The 23,429-nt window shown below is 44.2% G+C and overlaps 2 protein-coding genes across 2 annotated transcripts in view; one reads left to right on the top strand and one right to left on the bottom strand.

Annotated features, from left to right (window-relative positions):
* Window positions 1–18,382, top strand: part of drosha (drosha ribonuclease III) — a 94,589-nt gene extending 76,207 nt beyond the window's left edge. The window contains exons 27-32 of the mRNA XM_083995091.1: window positions 1,023–1,164; window positions 3,768–3,850; window positions 5,451–5,554; window positions 9,284–9,376; window positions 10,403–10,449; window positions 17,811–18,382. Coding sequence (XP_083851217.1) covers window positions 1,023–1,164; window positions 3,768–3,850; window positions 5,451–5,554; window positions 9,284–9,376; window positions 10,403–10,449; window positions 17,811–17,941 — 600 coding nt within the window. The 3' untranslated portion in view covers window positions 17,942–18,382. The remainder of the gene's footprint in view (window positions 1–1,022; window positions 1,165–3,767; window positions 3,851–5,450; window positions 5,555–9,283; window positions 9,377–10,402; window positions 10,450–17,810) is intronic.
* A 3,333-nt stretch (window positions 18,383–21,715) lies between these two features.
* LOC311003353 (cadherin-10-like) overlaps window positions 21,716–23,429 on the bottom strand; it is a 62,304-nt gene continuing 60,590 nt past the window's right edge. Inside the window, exon 12 of the mRNA XM_083995089.1 lies at window positions 21,716–22,657. Coding sequence (XP_083851215.1) covers window positions 22,152–22,657 — 506 coding nt within the window. The 3' untranslated portion in view covers window positions 21,716–22,151. The remainder of the gene's footprint in view (window positions 22,658–23,429) is intronic.

Consider the following 23,429-nt stretch of genomic DNA (forward strand, 5'->3'; position numbering starts at 1 on the left):
TCATGAGACAAAATTGTACAGTGGTTTTCAATAACACATCTTTGTTGGCACATTTTTGCTGAAGCTGTCAAGTGTCTGAAAAATAAAGTTGCGCTGCTCCGTGTATTGTGTGTGTGTGTGGAGCAGCTCACACAGCTTGGAACACAGGTACAAAGCAAATGATCACACTTTGAACATGCAAGTCCATTTTCTGACAGCGTCAAACAGCATTACATCTCTCCTCTTTTCATTCCAGCATCAGCGTTTCTCTTTAGAAGGCTGACTACTCAAGGCTGGAGGGATTGAACTGGTCTAAAACCGAAAAAGAACCTTCTGCAGTTAGACGCTGCTTGGTGGATATTCCTTATAGATAGACGCTATGATGTTAGTTATATAAAAGCTTCCAGCGAGCTTTTCGTTGAGAGACTGAAAGCTTCAGCTACGCGTATGCCCAAGAGTCAAGATGGGGTACATCTGAAATGGATTTCAAATCGGGGAAAAAGTGCTCATTCAACTAGTGTGCTTGTGTGTGTCTCTGTATGTGTGTGTGTGTGTGTGCTAGTCTCTGATTGTGATGGCGTGTGTACTGTTAAGGAGGGCACATCACAGCGAGACGGAGTCAGACAGTCATATTTCATTCCATTTGCTCCTTTTTCCCCGCATCTTGTAGCTATATTTAACATGTTTGTGTTTTTCCTTTTAGAGACGTAAATGCACCTCGACCATTCTAACATGTTGTCATCCGCTCAGCTCCAAGTCCCGATGTAATATTTAACAGAGCGACGTGCAATCTCCCTAAAACATTTACTCTGCATTACCATTCCTGTCTTTGATGAATTATTCCATGTGGTGGTTTATTTTGATGTTTTTTTTTTGTTTGTTTGTTTGTTTTTTTTCCTGCTGCCCTTCTGTTGATTTCTACGCAAGTGCACATCTGTGTGATGTCTCCACGCGGTCACATGTTGACACCTTGAGTGTGATCCTGACAGGTGGACATGAAAAAAGTTGACGCTCTGTGTGTGTGTTTGTGTGTCTGTCCCCAGCTGCTCCGCAGTTCGCTGGTGAACAACCGCACCCAGGCCAAAGTGGCAGAGGAGCTGGGCATGCAGGAGTTCGCAATCACCAACGACAAAACCAAACGACCAGTGGCACTGAGGACCAAAACTCTGGCTGACTTGTTGGAATGTATGTTCATTCATTAATATCTTCTCAATGTCTTTTTTTTTTTTGCTTTGTGTCTTCAGAATGTGCAAGATTTCAACATAAAGTACCTTTATTAATTTCCTGGTTCCCTTTCCCCGCTGCATGTCAAACAGCCACTTCTCTGCTGGAGATATGGAAGATGCTCCCAATGCGCTTAGTGTGACGGCAGGAGTTCGAGATGATTTTTCCTGTGTGTGTGGTTTTCTACCAGCCTAATAGTTTTTTGTTTTTTTTAGTACTAGAATAACACATTGAAAATTTGCTTGGAATAAGCGGATGGTGAAAGAGTTTGTCACCTTTAGAGAAGATGTCTCGTGGTTGTTTTTTCCACTCTGCACCAGGTGGACCTCAAGACTTTATGGTAACAGGATATTATTAAAAAATAAATTAGAGTGGGCAGTTGTGTTGGAAGGCAGTCTCATCATTAAAGCATTAGAAAAATTCCAATGGAAAACACATTGACACTGTGTGTATCACCAGTTCTGTGTGTCAGCTTCCCTCCTGTTTAAACCCTGACAGTCAAACTGCATTGCTCATAATTCAGTCCTATTTAACTTCCTATATTACATAATGTTTCAAGCTGCATGTGGTTGGAGCTGTACAGAAGCCGTATTCTATTAAAAAGGATCCCATGTACTGTAGAAAGTCAGAGGGTTCTCCTTTAAATCGCTTCTTATAGTAGCATTGCGTTTTTGTTTTGTGTAATAAAAGGAAAATAATGTGCAGTGACAACTGAGGACTCTTGTTAGGTTTACTATCATAGTGAAACAATGTGTTTGGCAGAGTGTGTGTGTGTGTGTGTGTGTGTGTGTGTGTGTGTGTGTGGGGGGGGGGGGGGGGGGGGGGGGGGAGCCTGTGAGGGATTATGATTTTGTCAGTTTTGTCCTGGTGAATTTCTCCCCTGACACGTGGAAGAAGAAATCCAGGACCTTTTTCACAGAGCAATCCCTGCTGACCTTTAATTCTATATGAAGTCACACTCATCCTGGTGTGGAGTCCGAGGTTAACCGTGGCTTCTGACGTGGCAAACTGTGGAGTGGGCTCTCTCCACAGGAGAATAAACCAGATGTTGGCTTCTTCTAGATGTGCAGGTGTCGCTGTGTTTTTCAGCTCGATAAAAATAAATTACGGAAAACTAATTAGTCAAATATGTTCAAGGTAATTTAGAAACACTGTATCCATTGCTTGCATAATTCTGTCCACCAGAGACCATTGAACACATTTGTATTTCCAGTGTGTACTGCAAATAAGGTCACCATACTGATATTTCACATTATAAAAATAAAATCATTATCAGTCAGTTTCCAATAAACACAAACCCTTTTTGTTTACATTCCCATATTTTAATAATAGTTTCATCTTTAAAAAAATCCAATATTGTTGGAATAATGGGAACAATTTTCTCGCTCACATTTTGAGTTTTATTTCATAGCCGACTGTTCCCAGCTCCTGAGACCAACCCACAAACCTGCCTCCACAATCTATTCTTCCTTTATTGATGCACATCAAGAGACAAAATGATGGTGCTTTGTATTTAAACTTAACTGTGCATTTCCCCCGATTTTAATGCCGCTACTAAAAGGAAGTTTAAGGAAAGTTCAGCAAAAGTTTATGTGCATGTCCAAAGGGAATGAGGTGACGGAGCCCGGGGCAGGAAGGCCTTTGTGGCCCTGAGCTCATGCATCATTGGAGACCTGATGCAGTCCACATTAGACCTAAAGAGGGCACTAGTAGCAACAACAGAGACTTAAATATAACGGGAAGATTAGAAATGGACCATCAGAAAAGAACTGAGAAAAGACAAAGAAAGAACAAAAAAAACATCAATGTGCTCCAGGTCAGCATTCAATAGGCAGACTTTAATGCATGAATAACACACATTCACACACACACAAAGACAACACAGAGCTTCATATCATTTGCCTTCCAAATGATCCTTCAGAGTTCAGGCCGGAGCAAGAGTGGATGACACAGGAAGAGGACGAGGGTCAGCTCTGGAAATGAGCGCAGCTCTTCCGCATATGAACAGTTGTGCCCCGCAGCTATGGCAGGGCCCTCACTGGCCCCCTGAAATATTACCTATTATTGCTCTCTCATGTCCCGCTGCCTTAGTCACGGAGATGAGTGAATGCCGAGGCAGTTAATGGAAGAGGAAAACAAAAGAAAAGCCACAAGATGAAGATGACACCCAGCACCTACCACTTACATTTCCAATATTTTTTTTTCCCTTCAGTTCACTTAGACTGCCAGGTATCCTCAATTCAGCATGACATTGAGTTTTATCTTATATATTATATAGATGTTTCGGTGAACTCTGTGTGGCCCTTGGTTTACCAATTTCCTGTCTGATGGGAAAAGGCAGGCGGCTACAGAGCCATCCTTTCCAATTGTTTACATTAACATCACATCAGCTGCTGTGAAGGGCCACAGCTGAGCTCTGTCCTCTGGTCTTTGTTAATGTTTTATTTGCTTCAGCAGGAGGGAGTCAACTGTTAAGCAGAGCAGAAGAAAAGATGCCTCACATCAGCTACTATTTTTTTTTCTTCTAAACACTCCCTTTTCTTTTTTCTTTTCTGTCTCTGCAGCTTTCATCGCCGCACTCTACATTGATAAAGATCTGGAGTTTGTGCACACCTTCATGAATGTCTGCTTTTTCCCCCGGCTGAAGGTGAGTCCCTATTGATGGCTATTCACCACCCGCACCTGATCAATGAGCCGCCGTACTGGACATCTCCCAGAGAAAAGGAGTCAGGCAGATGATGAAGAGCAGGCAAATGGTTGGGGCCCTAATGGTGCTAGCATCGACGTGAGGCCTGAAGTGGTGCTCGGCTCTTGAATGCCTCTCACAATTGCGGGCTGGAGTTGCTATTTTAGCCTTCTTTGATGGGAATCGCAACGGCGGCTGGACGCATTTATCGGGTTGTTGACGTTAGTCGTCAGTGTTTTTCCATTGATCCGAGAAGTGCCGTTGATGGCTTGCACTTGTGGAGTGCTCCAGGAGTCGTACAGCTCTGACAAGATGCCCATGGCCAGATGTGAGCGAGGATGCTGCTGTCGAGCACCAGTGAATTGACCAAAAAATTAGATAGAAGAGGCTAAAAACTGCTATTTTCCCATTAATACGGATTCTGTGGTTGAACACCGGCCATTACATGCGCTCCAGTGTCCGAATAGTCATGCGCGCACACATGTTCATGTACAAGTAACCACAGTGTGGACCTCTCCTTGAGAGGCTGCTGCAGTGGTCTGATATACCATGCTAATTGCTGTCTTGGTGTGCCTCTCCAGGGAGAATCCCTAGCTCCGGAGGAGCTGAGCTTTGCGTCATGGTCGCTGCAAGAGAGCATCTCATTTCCACTTCCAAGAGAAAAGTTGTGAAACAGCCAGCATGTCTCCTTACATAGCCTTCTGGAAACCACAGTGTTGCACACTGTGCTGCTTCATCCAATTTGGATGGAAATAGAGAGGCAAAACTAGGGACATAAACGCTCCTTTCCTTATGTTCCCGATTTTATTTTTTATTTTTTTTGCTGCTACACTGTGTGATTACGCATATAGAGGGGGGTTTGCGTGAGCGTTGGTGCATCTGTGCACTTGAAATGGCTCACACCAGAGCCGGGGCTATATGCTGCGCTCTTTTCAAAACAGCCAAATTTCTCTGCTTTAGGCAAAAGGAGTGTAGATGCCCCCCAGAGAGAGGGAAAAGTGGGAAGGAGAAAAAGGGAAGTAAAGCGCGGAAGCAAGAACAGCAGAGATGGAAGGGGTTGGGAGGCAGTAAAGCGAAAGAGTAGGAGAGCGCGAGCAACAGAAGCAGAAGCAATCTTTGTAGAAAATTAATAGGAGCAGACAGTTCTGGATTCAAAGTCTGCCTTTTTATGACAAGGCTGCTTCCCTGTTAATGGAAGGGCTTTTAGAAGTCCCCCTTGGATAAGAGAAATGTATCAGGGCTGCACACCTGGGAGACTCCCAGACGCTCTTTATTTCTGGCCGGGGATTGGCTTTTGTCTTAAGTAGCCTGTGATTTGTACTCAACGTGGAGAAACAGATGGAGAGCCAGTCAGAGAGAGAGAGAGCAAATAAGTGAGTGCAAAAGGAGGAGGATGGGGGAAGAGGTTGGAAAGGGTCACGGCAGGAATGAAATAAAAGCATGGGCGACCGGGGTAAGGAGAGTTTGTAGCCGCAGCTCTATTCCTCACGTTTTCTGATTCTCTGAACAAAGTTTGAGTCGTCTGATTGCGTGTGTGCTGTGCTTGATGTGTGTGTTGCAGGAGTTCATTCTGAACCAGGACTGGAATGACCCCAAGTCTCAGCTGCAGCAGTGCTGTCTGACCCTGAGAACAGAGGGCAAGGAGCCCGATATCCCACTGTACAAGTAAGACTCCAGAAAACACTGACAGACACACTGAGGCTGGCTGCTGGGAGTTAACACAGGTGGTGAACCTATGGACACTAGACAGTCACTGTATCTACAGAGATCGATTTTTCATTTTTCACAGATTTAGGTTGGTGTGTTTTTTATTTTTTATTTTTTTTCCACAATATATCTTGAGATTGAATTGACTTTGCCACTCACAAAATTTTACCTTTGAAAAAAAAGTTTAAAGGGACAACGAGGAGTTTCTATTCGGTTATAAAAAAGTATCACGTTAATGTGGATGAATCTCCGCTACCCACACTTGTTAATGGGCCCATTTTCGATAAATATATCGTTCCGTCTCTATCGTTATTTTGTTATTATTAGTGGTGGCGGAAGTGCTGGTCGAGCCGACCAGCGTTTCCTTCGTTGCGGATCATGAGAATAACGCAGCCGCATCGCCGTTTATGGTCGGAACTACGGTGGTATGTGAACCTCTTTGAACCTCTGACTTTAATTATTGATGAATGAAAACATGAGTCCGTCTTGCGCCCGGTCAAAGAAATGTACGGTGCGCGCGGAGGCTCATAAATGTAGTGTGAAAACGCTTCGCTTTTCCAAAACTCCTTGTTGTCCCTTTAATCTAAACCATGTTCTTTTAAGGACACGTGAATCTAGCAGCAGTACTACTGAGATAATTTAAGGTTTTCATACTTGACAAATCAAGTTATTTCCTCACGTCAGTTACACTGATAGAGATGATAAGTGTCCCCTCTGTGACTATTGTTACAGCTACTTTTAGCTATGTCAATTGTTAATTCTGTAAATTATAGCAACTTCAACCATCTAACCATCATTTACTGTAGCTACTTAAACACTTTATCCACTACTTAAAGCCGTATGTTTTTGGTTAATCCATTTGATCGGGACGGGCCGTGGCTCAGGAAGGTGGAGTGGGTCGTCCCGCTAATCAGAAGGTCGGTGGTTCGATTGTCGGCTCCTCGAGTCCACGCTTTGAAGTGTCCTCGGGCAAGATCTTGAATCCCAAATTAACCCTATTGTTGTACCATGTGTGTTTCTGTGTGTCTGTGTGTGTTAGAGAAGTAGTGCTATGTATAGAACAAGTGCTGAGTGAATGGGTGGATGTGACCTGTGGAGTAAAGTGCTTTTAGTGGTCATTAAGACTAGAGGAGCATTACATAAATGTAGTCCATTTAGCTTCCATGTAGATTCAAGCTAATTTGTCTGTTTCTCCATCACTTGGAGCTCTCCATGTTCATGCACATTGTTCTCAGGTCTTTATCTGAGTGTTTTTTATATATGCATTATATATCATCCTAAATCTCTATCCTCAATATCATCCATTGTAAGGAATTCTATTTATGTCCGATTAGGTATCAGTTTTATTTTGAAAAACCCGAGATCAGTATTCACATGTAAGCTAACAAAAGCGCACATGTCCCTCTTTTCAAAGTGGAACCACAGTCCAGAGCCGAGGCGGGTTTATTCAGGCGTCACGCGGGCCAGAGTGCACAAGCCGGGAAATGAAATGGCACAAACAAAATTTAGAGGACTTTTCTTTCTTGTTATTGATCCCTGAACATTGTGAATAACTGTGTAAAGGTCTCTGTTGTTGTGGTAAATAAACACGCCCAAAGAGACCTCCTATTTGACAAAAGGTCAAGGAGCAAGTGTCATTTGACAGAATGCTTTCGAGAGCTGCCGTGAAGTGTGTTTGTCACCATGGAAACTGGCAAACAGTGATTTTTTTTTTTTTTTTTTTTTTCCTGATTTAAACAAAAAGAAAAAAAAAGCGGGGCAGCGGCTCAACGTGTAAAGGCGGTCAGGGATGGAGCACTTTTCTGTGCAATAAACTCAGGCATTTTATCAGCTCTCTCTCTCTCTTCTCTCTTTCTCTCTCTCTCACCTCCTTGTATTCATTTGAACGTCTTTTCAGCTCTCCTCTGTTTATTATTCTGTCTATCAGCCTGACGGATGGTGATTTTTGACACAGCACAACTCTGACACTACAATCAACACTTCCCTCCAACTCAATTGCCCACGAGAAACGTGAACGAGAAACAAATGGAGCTCCTGGGTGACTTGAATTTCAACATTTCGGCACACAACAAAAACAGAGTTAAACTTGCATAAAGCCAGCCACAGATGAATCCCAGGCTTGGGCCACACCCGTGTGTGTGTGTAATTACCGCTTCCTTTGTTCCTGATGATCTTCCTTCACCCTCCTCAGGAGATGACCTGACCCCTGTTGGTCGATATGCAAGAGTCACACGTCGGCTTTTATAGGATTTCATAGCCAGTCGCCGGTTTTCGATATCTGTCAAGCGGTCTGGAGGTTCCATCTAATTTGTTTACAAGTGTGAAGAGCAAGAGGAGAAAATAAATAAATAAAAAAATAAATGGAGAGAGAGTGTGAGTCAGACAGAAAGCGGCTAAATGACCGAGGCAGGGCAGGAAAGGACACGGGGAAGGTGGGGGGGGGAGAAGAAAAGGAGTTAATGCACCGAGCCCCCTGCTAAAGGTTCCCTGGTGAATGTGTCTAGCTGATGACAGATCCACACCTCAACCCCAGCACCATCACTTTACCGTACATCTAGTCTGGGCAGGGACACACCAGGGAGCACACACACACACACACACACATATGCACACACACATGTTAACATTGTGCAGAGAACAGCCTGAGTCAGTGAGTAGCTGCTTTTAGCGCGAGCTGAACCCTCTGCGGCGTCCTTTCTTCTTCCATCTGTGTGCCGCGCCAAAGCCGACAACTTCCCAGCAGCCTCCCCGATCCCCTCCTCGCCGCGTCTCCTTCCGTGTTATTTCAGCGCCGCGATAATTCCAAGTGACACTCGCGCCCGTGTGTTGAGATTTGGCTACAACGTTGCGCACGGGAGTCGTATCAGCTCGACGCGCGCCACGCCACGCCGCCTCTTCATTTGTGAGTGAGAAAGGAGGCTGAATTATTGATAAAGTGTCATAAGTGACCACATTGCATTAAAAATGGATCGCTCTCCTGAAATAAGTAAATTGTCTGTGAATAATTTAGGTGACTCACAGCTTGGGCCTGAGATGTTTATGCTAATGTTAACATTTCAAACATCTCCCAAGTTTTGTCTGCTGTCTTGTTCGTACGTCCCTGCAGGAACGCAACAGAATTGACAGCTTGATTTTTTTTTTTTTTTGTCTTTCAAACATCTGTAAATTAGCTGAGTGATACTCTCTTATCATCCCTCTCTCAGATTCCTTGGTCCCGCTTTTATCTTTTCTCTCTCATTGTTTACCCTTCAAGCGCACCAAAAGCTCGTGGGTCTCTCAAAGACTATTGTCGTTCTTTAATTTCACTTCCTCTCCCAACATGTCATATCTTTTTTTTCTTTCTTTCTTTCTTTAACCAAACACAGATCTTTGGTATCTGAAGATGATGGGTGTGGGGAGTTGGGAGCCTTTAAAAGTTGTTTATATGTCCCTCAGATTGCTTCTGCAGCCTCTCAAAGCACACTAGTGAATCAAAGAGCTATTCCCCTCCTCTCAAACCACCGCTTGAGATGAATTATTTTTGTTCCAATTGAAACCTTTTTTTTTAACCTCCCTTTCTAATGCTATCTCTCTGAATGACAATGTCCCAGAGTGTCCTTGCACCTTTCTCCTGGGTATTATTTGTTATTTTTCAACTCTTCCCTCCTCCCTCTCACTTTCTGTATGTGTGTGTGTTTGAATCTGCAGGACACTGCAGACAGTGGGACCCTCACACGCCCGGACCTACACCGTCGCCGTATATTTCAAAGGGGAGCGTATCGGCTGTGGCAAAGGCCCAAGGTGAGTATGACAGTACGATATAATAAGACACAACAGGACAAGGCACTCTGCCTCTCAATGCACCGCTAATGGGCTCGAGAATAATGGCTGCACTTTATTGATGGTGTTTATTATAGCAATTAAGCTCTTGTTGGCCTATTCTATCAGGAGAGACATTATGCAGAATGAAAATGAATCGATTCATTATTGATTTGACATAAATTGTGTTATGGAAATATCACTTTGTGCAGGAGAAGCGTCTGTGATGAGGCTGACGCCGCATTCACTGTACCGCTAAGTTCAGGTCTAAACCTGCACAGCGGGGATAAAGACGTGTGTGTATAATGTGTGTGTTTGTGTTAAATCGCGCACCTTTTTGTGCATGCTCACAAATTCACGCCTTTTGTAAAGTAAAGAAAGTGAATCTCCACACGGAGGCCGCTTTCAGGGTTGGAGGGGTTGACGATAAAGCCGCGGCTGAGCCTGCGAGAAATGAAACCTAAATCCATCAAACATCTTTTGCCCCCCTCCTCCCCTCCTCTACTGCCACATGTGGAACCCCCCCCCCCCCCCCCCCCCCCCCCCCCCCCCTCTTCCACGGCCCCCTACTTGAAAGCGCTCTCTCTTGCTCTAAGCTGGCGATAAGTTTGTCCCCTTCCATAGAATCTTTGACAGCTTACTGTTTTTGTATTTACATGACTTAAGCTCCCAGCCACCTCCGCTGTGGGCTATGATCACACAGCACATAATGTATACGGAGGGACTGTGAATTGGAGGCATAAACAGTGCCCGGCACAGAGCCGCCAATAGGCTTACCTTATTGAAATGTGTGCACTGTGTTACCTGGGATTGTTCGGCAGAAAGGGGCTCTTTCAAAACAAATAAAAAGCACTTTTCATAATCCTCTCGATATTGGGCCGTTTTTTTTTTGTTTTTTTTGACAGAATTTCAGAATAGGGACAATTTTGAATATGCTAAAGACCTCTCTCTCTCTGTCTCTCTCTCTCTCCCTCTCTCCCTCCCTTTTAAAAAATATTTCTAATCTAGCATCCAACAGGCGGAAATGGGAGCTGCGATGGATGCACTCGAAAAATGTGAGTTATTTGGCAACGTGGACCCTCCCTCCTCTCCACACACACACACACACACATACGCATTTTCACACTTTAAGCCTCTCACAGGCTTTTGCCTCAGTGTTGAATATTAGCCTTGGCTGTACAGTACGCAAGATGGCTGGCGAAGAGCTGTGGCCTGACCAGCCGGTTGGCTGCAGCATATAGGACATTAGGCTGTTTGAAGTGCTCGCCCAGAGCACAGGCATGGGGCCGAGCCAGAGATGGAGAACCAATGAAACAAGAAGGGAGCTGGGGGTGGGGGGAGCTGAGCATCCTCCACCGTGTCCATCATCCTGAGGGACCGTAGGAAGTTTGCGTTGAGGGTTGTGAGAAGTTGGACTTTTTTATGCGTCGTGTTGTGTTTTCGAGCCCTTTTGTAAACTAGAGAGCGTCCGTCCGCTTCACACTCTCTCCTGCTCGACACTCTTCAGGTCTGAAGGAGTGTGGCTGATGTGTTGCCCCCCTCCCCCTGTGTGCTGCTTCACTCCTTGGCTGTTTTTCATCTTGTCATCAACCACCACTTAAGGAAAAATAGATAGTGATTTTTTTAGGCATTTACAATGACTTGTTCGCTGCCAAGTAAAAACACAATTACAGTGCTCTCAGAAACACATCCACGGGCCATTTCCATCATCTCCCATTCGCCTCTTATGCCCGATGCATATGCATGCGGGTGCATAACACCACGCGTTAGATTTCGGCTTGTTAAGAGTTGGGTATGTGCTCTAGAATAGTTCTTGGAACCAGACTCCGTCGCCATCCCTGTGACCGCCGCATTAATCAAATGTACAGTTTGTTCATTACTCAACTAATTAGCTGGAGGTGAACACAAATGGCTTTGTTGGAACAGACCTGTAGAACTTGCGGAGGGCAGGGGGGTCAAACTTTGATTTCATTTGGCTCATAAATGAGGCCTCCAGCCACTTGTGATTGATTCTGTTTGTGCGCCCAAGCTTTAGCTTCTTTTTTTTATGAAACATTAGTGTTGGGGTGTTACTATTTAAAACTGTTGATCTTAGTCCCCCCTCCCCCTCTTCCTCACCTCCCTCTCCCTCCTTATCAGGGGGCGTAGTTCAGTGCACACACTCTCTCTCATGTGTCTTCCTCCCTCCCTTAATTCCTCCCATTTCCTCTCCCCAGTGTACACCTCTGTCACCATGATTGATATATGCTCATTGCTAGTAAATGAACATTTCCCCCCTCATAAATTGCGGTTTCATGTGACTAGATTAGCAATGCCTTTTAAAAGGTCAGTTAATTTAAAATCATCTCTCCAAGTCGTCCTCCCTTTGGTGCAGAAATGCTTCCAGTTTGAGGGCTTTGTTTGACTTTGTGTTGTCACTTAATTTAACTCCTCCAATTTACAACTCTGCTCGGAGCGCCCTCCTCTTTCACCTGTGGCGAGGTGAGTCATGACGTTATTCTATTAAATGATTCACCAGAAAAAATCAGATAAGCTGCTCACTTTAATAGATTCCTAATACGCTGATTGGTCTCGAGAGAAAATAAGGACAGTGTATTGATTAACTGATCGACCGCCAAGTTACTGACAAACTGTTATTTATCAATTTCAGTATTTGCTTTTTTTTATAATTGAAAATTGAATATCGTTATGTTTGAAATACACAATTTATAGACCTCAACATGGTCGTAGATTAATCTCTTGATAATCTTATCAAAACTGAGAAATCAATGCTGAAAATAATCAGTTGTTGCCCTAATAGGAATGCACCCGGCTGAAAAAATGACCACCAGTGAATGTATCGGTTGTGGTTGATCAGATCTGATCATTCACAGTTTGTGCTCATCATCTAGAGGTCGTGTTTCCCTCATGGGGTGAGGCCGGGACAATTATTTTTTTCCTAATTTTCAGAATTCAGCGGTCAGACGTAAAAATGAATCACTCTGGTGTTGGCGGTCGGGCCGTAGTGTTTGGATTCTGTTCTTCCGTTGTTGGAACGGCTTCTCGTTGAGATAAATATGCAAGGTCAGTGAGCGGGGTTCAAACACGCCTTTGAAGGATGTGTGTGTCTCCTGACCATGAGCTTCTATAATGAGACCGGAGCTCATCTGCTGCGGAACCGCCTAGCGCATCAACTCCTATTGGAGCCGCATTGTCTCTCATGTGATTGTCAAGGGCCTCGCTTCATTTGTTCGCATAGCAAGACTAATCAAGGACATTAGCCTCGGTGTCATGTAATTCGTCATTGATTGTCTTGTTGGCCCTCACTGCAGCATTGGCTACACCATTACTCCTCTTGTACAACAGCCCTGCCTTGTGTTACTCTTCGGATCGAAAAAAAAAAAAAAAACCCTCCCCGTAACATGTCAGGATTCATTTCCATGTTTTATTTAAGGCCTCCTCAGGTATCAGCAGCGCTTTGAGCAGGACTGAAGTTTTTGTTTCTGCTGTAGAGCCCTTCCTGGCTGACAGGATCGGCGGCTCCAGCGGTGTCGGAGAGGTGAGAGACATGGCTGTGTTCAGTCAGACAGCTCAGAGCTCATTAAAGAGGCCTGGGCCCCCAATATTTGGTGTGTGCGCTGTCTGCAGCCGATCCGCTGGTGGCTCGGCCGCTTCACATTTCATTATTTGATGGCCCCCGCATTTTGACAGTCTCCTGCCTGTATCTGTCAAGGCAGAATTAAATGTTAACCAAGGCCCGGGCCGGGAGAAACATGAGTGCAAACAAATCGAGCTGAGAGCAGCCAGGTAGGGGGAACAGAAACCGACGGAAAGAGAAAGAGGCGGCGGTGCAGAGTTGCGCGGGGGCTCGCTGCACCACGCGCCGTTAGGTCTAAGGCGACATCAAATATACATGGAAACGGCTTAACCATTTATCATTCATCCTCACAGATAGTACCGTCTCTGTTTAAAGTCTCCAGTCTCTCTCTAAGACTCCCCTCCCCGAACCATTTTTTTTCAGCTTCCTCGCAGCTGCTTGTTTCTCAAACAATGCAATATCTGTTGAATAAGAGAAGGAAGCTCGGTCTGGCTAGCAGCTAGAAGGGAACTACATTCTTCTCTCGGCTTTCTCTAAACCCCTTAATCTCAGGATAAAAGCATTGGATGGATAGAGGCAAAGTAAAGTACAGTATGCAGGATCTTTATTCGCTGGTTGGAGTCTTTTCTTTGCCCTTTGGCATGGCAGGGAAATCCCTTCATCAGCACCGCCATAAAGGCGCGCTATTGGCTTGTTGACTGATGTGGGGGCACGTGAGCTGTAGGTGATAGACTCAGCCGGCGCGACGCATTGTGGAGTCGTCTCACAGCCTGAGCTGAGGCTGAATAGTGAAAGGACACAGTATGTTCTCGTGCCCCGTAGAAAAGTGTGTGTGTGGGAGGAGGGGGGGGGGGGGGTGATCCCTCATCACAGACTCCACATCCAGCCGCTGTGTGTGTGTGTGTGCGTGTGCATTCGTCGGTTGGGCACAACAGGCAGCGTTGTTGCTGCACAGACCTCAGCTAACAGCGGCGCAACCCAAAAAGCTGCAGCTACACCTCCCCCCCCCAAAAAAAAACAGAAACCCTAACCTGCCATCTCCGTCCTTGAGAGGAATCACTGCATTGTCGATAAACAAAAGACCAGTGCGGCGCTAAGTGCGTTAACACCTTAAACAAAGGTAATCAGTATGCAGAGTGCACCGCTCCTCAAAGGTGCTTTTTCCTCCACAACGCCGGGGCGGCTGAGAATTCTCAATCTGTCTTTGTGATGCCCAACACAGGCTGAAATGAAAAGCCTTGTGTATTCTTTAGCAACCCCATACTTTGAGGCCCCGCTCTTGTGCCGCATGTTAAACAATGTAAATGGCCAAAGCTGTTTTTTTATTTTTTTCTCTTCTTTTTCCTCCCCTCTCAAGTGGGTTATTCTCAAGTCATCTCCCAGGGAAAAATGCTGGTGATTTCCATATTTTAACTGCAATATGTAGTTTTCTCTCCGAGGCTCACCAAGTGTTGCTTACTCACTGAAAGCATATTGAAATTGATTGTGTGTTTCCGTGTGCGTCCATGCATGTGTGTATATCTCAAATTTCCCTCCGAATGATTTTTGTTTTTCTCAGCGTATTTTTTCTCCGTGATTTTTTTTTTCTTTCCCCTACTTGATGCGTCTCCTTTTTTTAATAGGATATTGCTGTTATCTTGCATTTTCCTCTCTGTTGCCGTAATGACAAATTAGAGTGTTGCAAGAGAAATAAGACGTTCTCCTCCTCTATTCACTAGTCAGACACGTATGTTATGTGAACGGCGGTCTCTGCCAGCGTTTGAAGAACTGTGATTACAAGAGCTTGCCGCAGACAGCCAAAGCAATACACGGCCTTAAGATGTTCAGGGCCCATTCCTCATGACAATCAGCTGAAGAATGTGTTGTTCTTCTGCTGCGTTTCAATTACTGCCGCAGCCGTGAATGACTGGGAATGTCATAACCATGTTAATTGTGTTCCAGTATGAGAAAGAAACTGTTGTTGTTGCATTATCAGGTCACAATGCAGTGTGTCCACAGATAGAAGCTGGATACTACTTTTTTTATTTTAGGAGTGATTCAATCTGATACAAATTTCATGTAAGGGCTATTTAACAGTATATTTGTACCGTTTGATGTGCTGAGCAGTCAGACATCATTCTCTATGGGACATTCCAGTTGATGTGTCTGCAAATTGAACGCACCATCAGGCCCAGACTGAAGCCAAGTACCGATGACTTCATAAAAAGGCAGATATTTAAAAAAAAAAAAAAAAAAAAAAAAAAACATATACACAGCTTCCCAGAGTCCATTGTGACACATTTTAAAAATGTCCCTTGTATAACCAACAGTTTGAAACCTATAAATAGTTACTGAGAAGATAAAATCTTCACATTTACAGAATGTATTGCATTTGCAAATCTGTCAGTCATTTAAAAGCAGAAGCTGAGCATTTAACACAAGAACGACGATGATTATTTCCGGCCGTGCTGTTTATTACACATCACGACGAGGGATTCTTCAAATAAACCATCGCAGTGATCTGTTTTCAAACGACTGATTTGCTGACTAAATGCTCGTCGGCACCAGAGAGAGAGGTTAAACACAGTCCAGATGGATAATGCATGCCTCCAACGTGTAGGAGCCGTTTTTACCCGGGGCTCCTGCCGTGTGCTTCCCCAACCATGGATCTGGGTCTGCAGCGGTGCAGCAGCGGCAGTTTCCAGAAAAAACACAATATCTACGCCAGATAGTCCAATAGTTGGCTCAAGCCCCGAGGCAACACATTATCAGCTGTGAGTCCACTGTCTGGACAATCGTCATAATTAAATTTTCCCATTTATCGGAGGACGATATACACTATCTGCTCATGATACAGTGCAGGCCCTGAGTATTTAGACAGAGACACATTCTTTGTTGTTTTGGCTCTGAACTGCAGGATATTGGAATTGAAATGAAACAGTGTGTGAGGTTAAAGTGCTGACTCAGCTTTAAGGGTGTTTTAGTGTGTTTACATCCACTCACACATTAGTCAACCTTTATACACAGGTTAGCCTATGAAACAGGATCGTCCCAGATGTACGCTCGGAAAAAGTGTTTTTTTGTGCCCAGTTGTTGTCTAAACAGAAATGACTGTACAGACATTTCCAAATAGTGATCACATATGTTATAAAATCTATATTCTTTTATTCAGGTACATGTGACTCTAAAAAGCTCAAAGCCACTGAGAGGCTCTTTAATGGACTTTGCATGATAATGGTCAGCGGCTGGAAAAACTGCACCGTCATGTTTGTGTCTCAGCGAGTCGACACAAACCACCGGGCAGCTGTCATGCATGCTGTTTGAAATTGAAGTGTACAGCGGGTAGACTGACGAAGGTAAACACATAATAGAAAATTGCCTAAGCTATGAATATCAAAATTAAAAAGGACCCCCACTGTCATGACTGAACTCTGGAGCTAGAATTGAGGGCTCCGCTATAATTTGGGCATTCATTCCCTGTAATTTAAATACCCTGGTGTTTTGTAAATACATTTCAAGGCATCGTCATGGACTCCCAGAAAGGTGATTCATAAAATGAGTCTCTGGATTAATTGATTTACAGAAGGAACACTTTTGTTGTTGTTGTTGTTGTTGTTGTTGTTGTCATCAGTGATCTAAGATAGAGTTGGTTTGGACTTTTGGTCAAACAAAACAAGCAGAATCCTGATGGCTGTTTGAACAGTTGATTCATCAGGATAATGATCTCATCAGTGATGGAAATACATTACAGCTGTAGATTTAATTCATCAATAAATCTGAACAGACGTTGGCTCAATACTAAGTTCAAAGTATGGCCGTTTAATGAGAGCCTGACATTTTGGAGATAGGTGGTTTCCCTCGGACATGGTCACTGTGTGGAGGTGACGGAGCCTGCAGTACCAACACTGACCACTGACCACTAGATGCAGGCAAAAGAGAATCGGAGATTGCTCATTGCTTTATTAAGTAACGAAGCTGATTTTAAACAACGCCTCTATCTTAAAGCTAATTTCAGATTTCAAAAAGAATTTGAAAAAGTTCAGGTGTGTGTCTTTGGTTCTTTGATTCCGTCGCCATGGTTGCCACCCAGGCTCTCTCTTGAAATTTGCCAAAATTTTGGATTATGTTGCTGCAGCCAAGTTGGCAGCGAGTTTAAAAAAAAAAAAAGACAAAAAAGCCAAACTGTGGCTTCAGAACTCCTATTTAGAAACAAATGTCTGGTGTAGTCAATGCTACATTCAGGTTTTTCTACAGTTTCCTGTTTGAAAGCCAAGTAGCAGCATTTGTCAGCTGTACAAAGACGACTGGCAACCAGACAATTAACATGAGAATATTAAACCAATTTAAAGATCGTCTTTGCTCCGGCTGCGGAGGAAACAAGCTCTTTTGTTAGTTTGTCTACTGCCTGTATGTTAGCATCCAATCATCTTGTATCTGGTTTCCCATTTGTGTGTGTCTGTGTGTGTTTCTTTTTTAATGCCGTCACACTACAACATCTTATTAGAGATCTCATTTAGAAATGTTCACTTGCAATCACGTTATCAGATCTCAGAGTCACTGTGCTGAAACCAAACAAGGCCTGTCTAATTTCTTGTTTCTTCATCATTATTAATGAAATAACAACACGAGGGCAATTTAACCACAATACCGCCTGCAACGCTTCCCCTCATTTGACCAAAGTGACAGCATGACACTTACTTGCTATGTAAACTATAGTCGGCACAATTTGAGCCCGAAAATTGCCGCCATGGCCTGGTTGGAAGCTGACCTTGTCTCCTCACACCCCTGCCTCTGTGACTCTCTCTTTATCTGTTCTCCTTGGTCAACCTCTGTTTCCCGCTCTGCCTCTCCCTGTACCAGATAACTTCCCACAGATGGCTCATCAGAAGCGCTTCATCGAGCGGAAATACAGACAGGAGCTGAAGGAGATGAGACGAGAGCGGGAGCGGCAGGAGAAGGAGACCGACGAGGTGGAGGAATGTAGGAAGTGACAGCGCCCGTTTTTTGGGGGAGGAGGGGAGCCAATCAGGACGCAAGTCTACAACTGAGGCAACCGCTGGCACAGGAGTCGGTAACGTGGAGGCGCCAGCCGCAAGGTGATCACGGAGGTGTGTAGTTTAGAGGGGATGACCAACCGTTCCCAAAAGTTCCAAGTAAACTTTAGTGGGACACAGGTGAGGGTTTCATGGTATGTGACTCCAAACATGACGTGTTGGAGTGAAATACCTCTTTTCAAAGTAAAAGCAGGATTAAAACAGCCAGATTTAGAAGTGAAGAAAGATATTTTGTTTAGTCCTGTAGCCCTGTCAGAGGTGGCCTTGTGTTAACATATATGTGTGATACTTGTTGACTAAGTTGAGTTGATGACTGATGACTGAAACTACAGCAGGTTCACTGTTACTGACACATGCCAAAAAAAAAGAAAAAGTGCATTTTTAAAAGGATTATGAAATGTTAAATAAACTATCAAAATATTGTAAATAAAGTTTCACATTCTGTTGTGATTGGTCAAAAACCAGGCTCTTTGCCTTGATTGTAAACCTCCCAGTGCTGCTCCAAGAGAAAGAAGGTTGAGTCGATTATATTCAGCCACATTTGTCTCATATCTGCCACTCATCCTCTAATAATCAAAATGTGATTTTTTTTTTTCATTCCCCCTTCTCTCTTTTTTTTAACCTTTCTCCAAATCTGATTGGCTGTCAAACAGATCTTAATTATAGATTGTCTAATTAACAATTTCCTCAGCTCAGTAGCCTCTGGATCCAGCTATTTAACAGCCACCGTCATATTAATAACTATCAGACGTCGAGGTGAGTCTTTTTATTCTGTGAGTTATTGTAGATATTATATACATACCTAGGACGGTGGTAAATTACTTGCCTGTGAGCCTGTGGCTGCAATCACATCCTTCAGATAAGTAAAAAATATTTCCCTCCATAACCAGAGGAAATGTGCATTTTAAAGCTGCTGCAAACCTGTCAAGTGATAAAGCACCCAGTGTTATTTTTTGTGAGCGTACCACGCAAATAAAACAGAGAGGGGTGATTTTAAAGATATTTAATTGTGTCATATAAATATTCAGTACAAAATATCACGTTTTACAAAGCAGATTGATGGATGGCCAATGACATCGGGCCCCTTACACTACCACAACCTCTCAAATTGTTTCTACATTGACAAAACTCGACTGCTCAATCACATTGTCACCAACATAATATAGCGTAGTAGAGGTGAGGCCCCGGGGCCAACCGTGTCTACACATCAACAACCACAGATCTATTGTATCTGGAGAAAGAAGACATCAGCGTCACCATCTAGTTGCCTCAACTTTAAAAAAAAAAAAAAAAAAAAGAAAGGAACCCGGAGATGCGGCGCGTTACGGCGTGCAACGTTTTACTGTTATCTTAGCCGAGCGCGGCACCGCTGCCGCTCGGAGGCAATTATTGTCTCCGCGGGTAAGAAAACACAAGCAGGTCCTCGTAAATGGCAATACGCTGACATCTCGTACGGAGACGGAGAGAAGAGTGAGGGATGAAGTAAAAACACTTTTCAATGAGTGCTGCTGTCATGTTGATTTCCATTCGAGGCCTCACGTCGCACCTGGAGGCAGAAAAGCAGTTTTTTTTTTTTTTTTTTTTTTCTTAGAGTGACGGGTTTTCAAACCCTTTAAATGCTTAATCACACAGTCTGAGAACGGCCACTTCTGCAAATGGGGGGGGGAGTTCCTGCAACGATCTCATGAACAAAAGGCATGTGTATAATAATATAACGGAGCGTAAAGAATAGTTTAGCAACCAGATTGTTGAATGCACAGCAGCGTGTGTGAAGTCAGGCCTGATTCAGAGGACAGGAAGAAAAAAGTAGCACTTTGGCAATTATGCCGTTGTGTTTTGTTATTACTGTTTCAAACGTCTGATAAATGTCAGCCTCTTCACGGGTTGGCCTTTTAGCTGAAGTGAGGGCAGAGCTTGTTTCATCTCGACTGTTTTTTCCCCCCTCACTGATATCATTCTGCCCTCCCAGTTCAACCAGCCCACTTTATTCCAAAGCTGTTTATTCATAGTTTTAGCTCTTAACACAACAGTAATTTGACTATATTGCTAACTAAGGATCTTTTTCTGTTTTTTTTTTCTTCTTCTAAATCACAGTTAAAACTAAACCGTGCAGTGTGTCCTGACTGCAGAATAATGTTTTGACCTTCTCTCGGAGCAGAGGACACACCTCTGGGTTTAAGGACCTTATTCCGTGGAACTCCAAAGGTCAGGTGCCCCTTGATAAGCATCTTTATGGAAAAGGCTGTTCGTCCCACAGGAAATCAGCCGAGTAAAGCCCCCAACACTCGGACCGGCTTCATGTTCGACACTACGTACAGTACATGTAATGAAGGGCAGGGAGCAGAGTACAGTCAGAGCAGGATTATCTGGAAAGGAAAATACTGGTGTTCTTCGCTTGTTGGCACATTTCAATTCATGCTGTGTGTTGCAGTATGATACATTCAACTGTGCAGGACGGAGCCGTTTCCAGGACGTGAAGTCCTGATCACACGAGTGAAGATTTTATCTTGAAAGGAAGAGAAACATTTTTATTTTGGGTTTATTTTTTGATGCTGAAATGGTCGTTTAGATGAATTCTTTTCATCGCGAGAAGAATCCGACCTTTAGTCTGTTGGCCTTTTTTTTTTTCTTCATAATCTAAGGCAGCTCCTCTGATTCACATCATGGACTTTGATTCTTTGTCACATGAAGGTATATGTAAAAGTTTACAGATGCTTAAACACACACAGGCTGTTTCTATGATTCCCAACAATATCACTGCTCCCACTCGGTGCGGCCCTGGTCCTCCTCTGTAATCTGAAGTGGTAAAACAAACCATTTAAGGGGAGAAAATAAAATCGCACAATGAATTTTAACAGTAACTGTCCATGAGACGTTCCATCTAATCTAATTTGATGTTGTGGTTTCAGGCTCAGCAGTCAGTGAAGCGCCATCACGCTGCACAAAGTGAAACGTTTTAGCTTTGCGAGAGGAGACGGGCGAGAAAAGTCCAACAAGACCAGTATTTTCCCCTTAACTGAGCCTGCCACATATTAGATCGGTGACTTTTTTTTTTATCAGCGTAGCATAAAAAATAACACTATGTATGTGTGTACTTCATTTTTCAAGCAGTCGGCTGCACAGAGAAAATGGTTCTGACGACATTCAGCTCAGTAAGGAAATATTTGGTATTTCAGCTCACCGCACAGCAAATGCAAAAAAAAAAAAATAGCTGTGTGGAGATGAAAATCAGATACTGCAAAAAAATGACATGTTTGCAAGTGTTTCTTGTGCCCACCCCCACCCCCCTTTAAATCCCACAGTCCTTTACCACAGGTAAGCTTTAAAGAACATTAGCCACTTGTCAGCAGCCAGATGCCACAACAAACACAGACTTTCTCTGATGTTTCACCCTCCTTCCATCCGGTCTCTGTCCAGAGTTCAAGTTCCAGAGTCAGCAGTGACCATAGAAAAATCTTCTTGTGGCTCGAGCACGGCTGTAGATCAGTGGCCAACGGCAGGAGGCCGTCGGTAAACGGAGAAGGAGGAGGAGGAAGGGTGGGGAGTGGGGGTTGGATGGGGATCGTCTGGACAATAGAAATCCCTAGAAAAACAAAACAACTGTACAGCGTATTGTATCATATTACCGTACGTACACAAGCTAAGATAGAACTCACAATATGCAGCATGTTTTTTTTAGTCCCAGAAACACTGAAAAATACAATAGGCATATCTGTTGGTTTACAAAACTGCTTGTTGAACGTGTCCATCATCACAGGCAGCTTTGGAAAAACAAACAAAAAATATCGGTATAGATATATTTGGGCCTCATGTACACCCCATATACACACACAAAAAAAACAACAAAAAAAACAGTCTCGACACAAGGTCTCTTTTTACTGTGCCCTCGCAAAAGAAAAACGCAACTAACACTGACTGGACACACAAAGCCTACGTCTGGTCACCCGAGGGACAACTGAATGGTGATCAATGGCGGTGAAAGAGCACCTGGACTGACAGCTAGCGCTCCTTTCTCGGTCCCTGCGCCATTTTTTCCCCCCCCGCCACACACACACAAACAAAACACGCGCGTCACGAGTTTTCAAACATGTGTTTTCCCACGTCGCGTTTCTTCCTCTTCTGCCCCGTCCTGTGTGCCAGGTTCTCGTTAGGAATCCCTGTCGCTGTCGTCGCCCCCGTACATGTCGGCCAGTTTCTTAAACCGCGGCCCCCACTCGCTCAGGTAGTTGTAGTCCTGGTCGCCCTCGGTGGTCGCCGACTCCAGCGAGCTGAGGGACTCGGCCACCGAGCCGTTCCCCTCGTACGCGTAGGTGGCCAGGGAGTCGTAAGGCGGCGCCGTCGGGTCGCTGTCGTTGTCCTGGAGCCTCTGGTTGATGAAGTCCCTCACGTCCCCGTTGTTGTCCCGCGTCGGGGGCAGGACGGGTCGCCGGGCGGCCGGAGGGTAGAAGGTCTCGGGGACGATGTCCCGCCGCTGCTTGCTCTCCTCGATGGCCTCCGGGTTGCGCAGCGTGCCGATATCAAAAGCCTGAGTGTCCTCCTCTCCACCCCCTTCATCGTTGTAGCTGACAACGTTGTCTCTGACATCCTCTTTGGAGATGATCAGAGGCTCCTTCTTCCTCTGTCTCCTCAGGGCAGCAAACAGCACCACGATCACTACAGCAAGAACAAGACAAAAAAAATAAATAAAGAGAACAAATATCAAGAGTTTGGTGACTTTTTTTTCTGTTGTTTCTTCGCTCCTTCTTCTCGCTCTGACGGCCAAGTGAGTGTCCAGGGGGAATTGTTGATGTTCACTGATGTTCAGGGACTTTGTCTGACTTTGTAGAACAGGCTCAGCTACCACCAGGATGCATTATGTATTTTTCTCTTTTTCGAGGCCACGGCTGCTCGAGAGCACAAAGGGATGCAGTTTAAGAACACACACCTTGAGTACCATTAAGGTATTTTTCAAAGCAAATGAAGGATCTTTAGTTTCAAATCAAGCTGCAAAATTGAAAATGTGCAATTGAAACCATTACCCTGAAGCTTGGTTTGTAAAACTTTTGACCAAGACCTGTCTTTATTTATGGAGTGTCCTATTATAATTATATATCGATTCAAGTGAAAAAGCTCTTATCATTCAATAAAAGCACCTAGAAGAACATATTATGATGATATTCCCTCAGCTACAGTAGCGTAGCGACACTGCTGATTGAAGACACAGTAAAGCTCAGTGTGGGGAGCTGTTCAAACCAATATGTTTGGATTTTCCACCTAAAGAAAGTGATGAGTCTAATTAAGGAGTGAAACCTGTCTCTCTAACACCTGTGAGAGGTGCTTTGCCGCGGTGAGAAGCTCTGAAGCTGTCAGAATTCTCATTTTATTTGGCAATTAAGAAAAAAAAAATCAAAAAAACACATGTTTGGGGAAAAAAAAGACATGCAGG

Source organism: Trachurus trachurus (assembly GCF_905171665.1).
Source record: "Trachurus trachurus genome assembly, chromosome: 20".
NCBI classification, from domain to species: domain Eukaryota; kingdom Metazoa; phylum Chordata; class Actinopteri; order Carangiformes; family Carangidae; genus Trachurus; species Trachurus trachurus.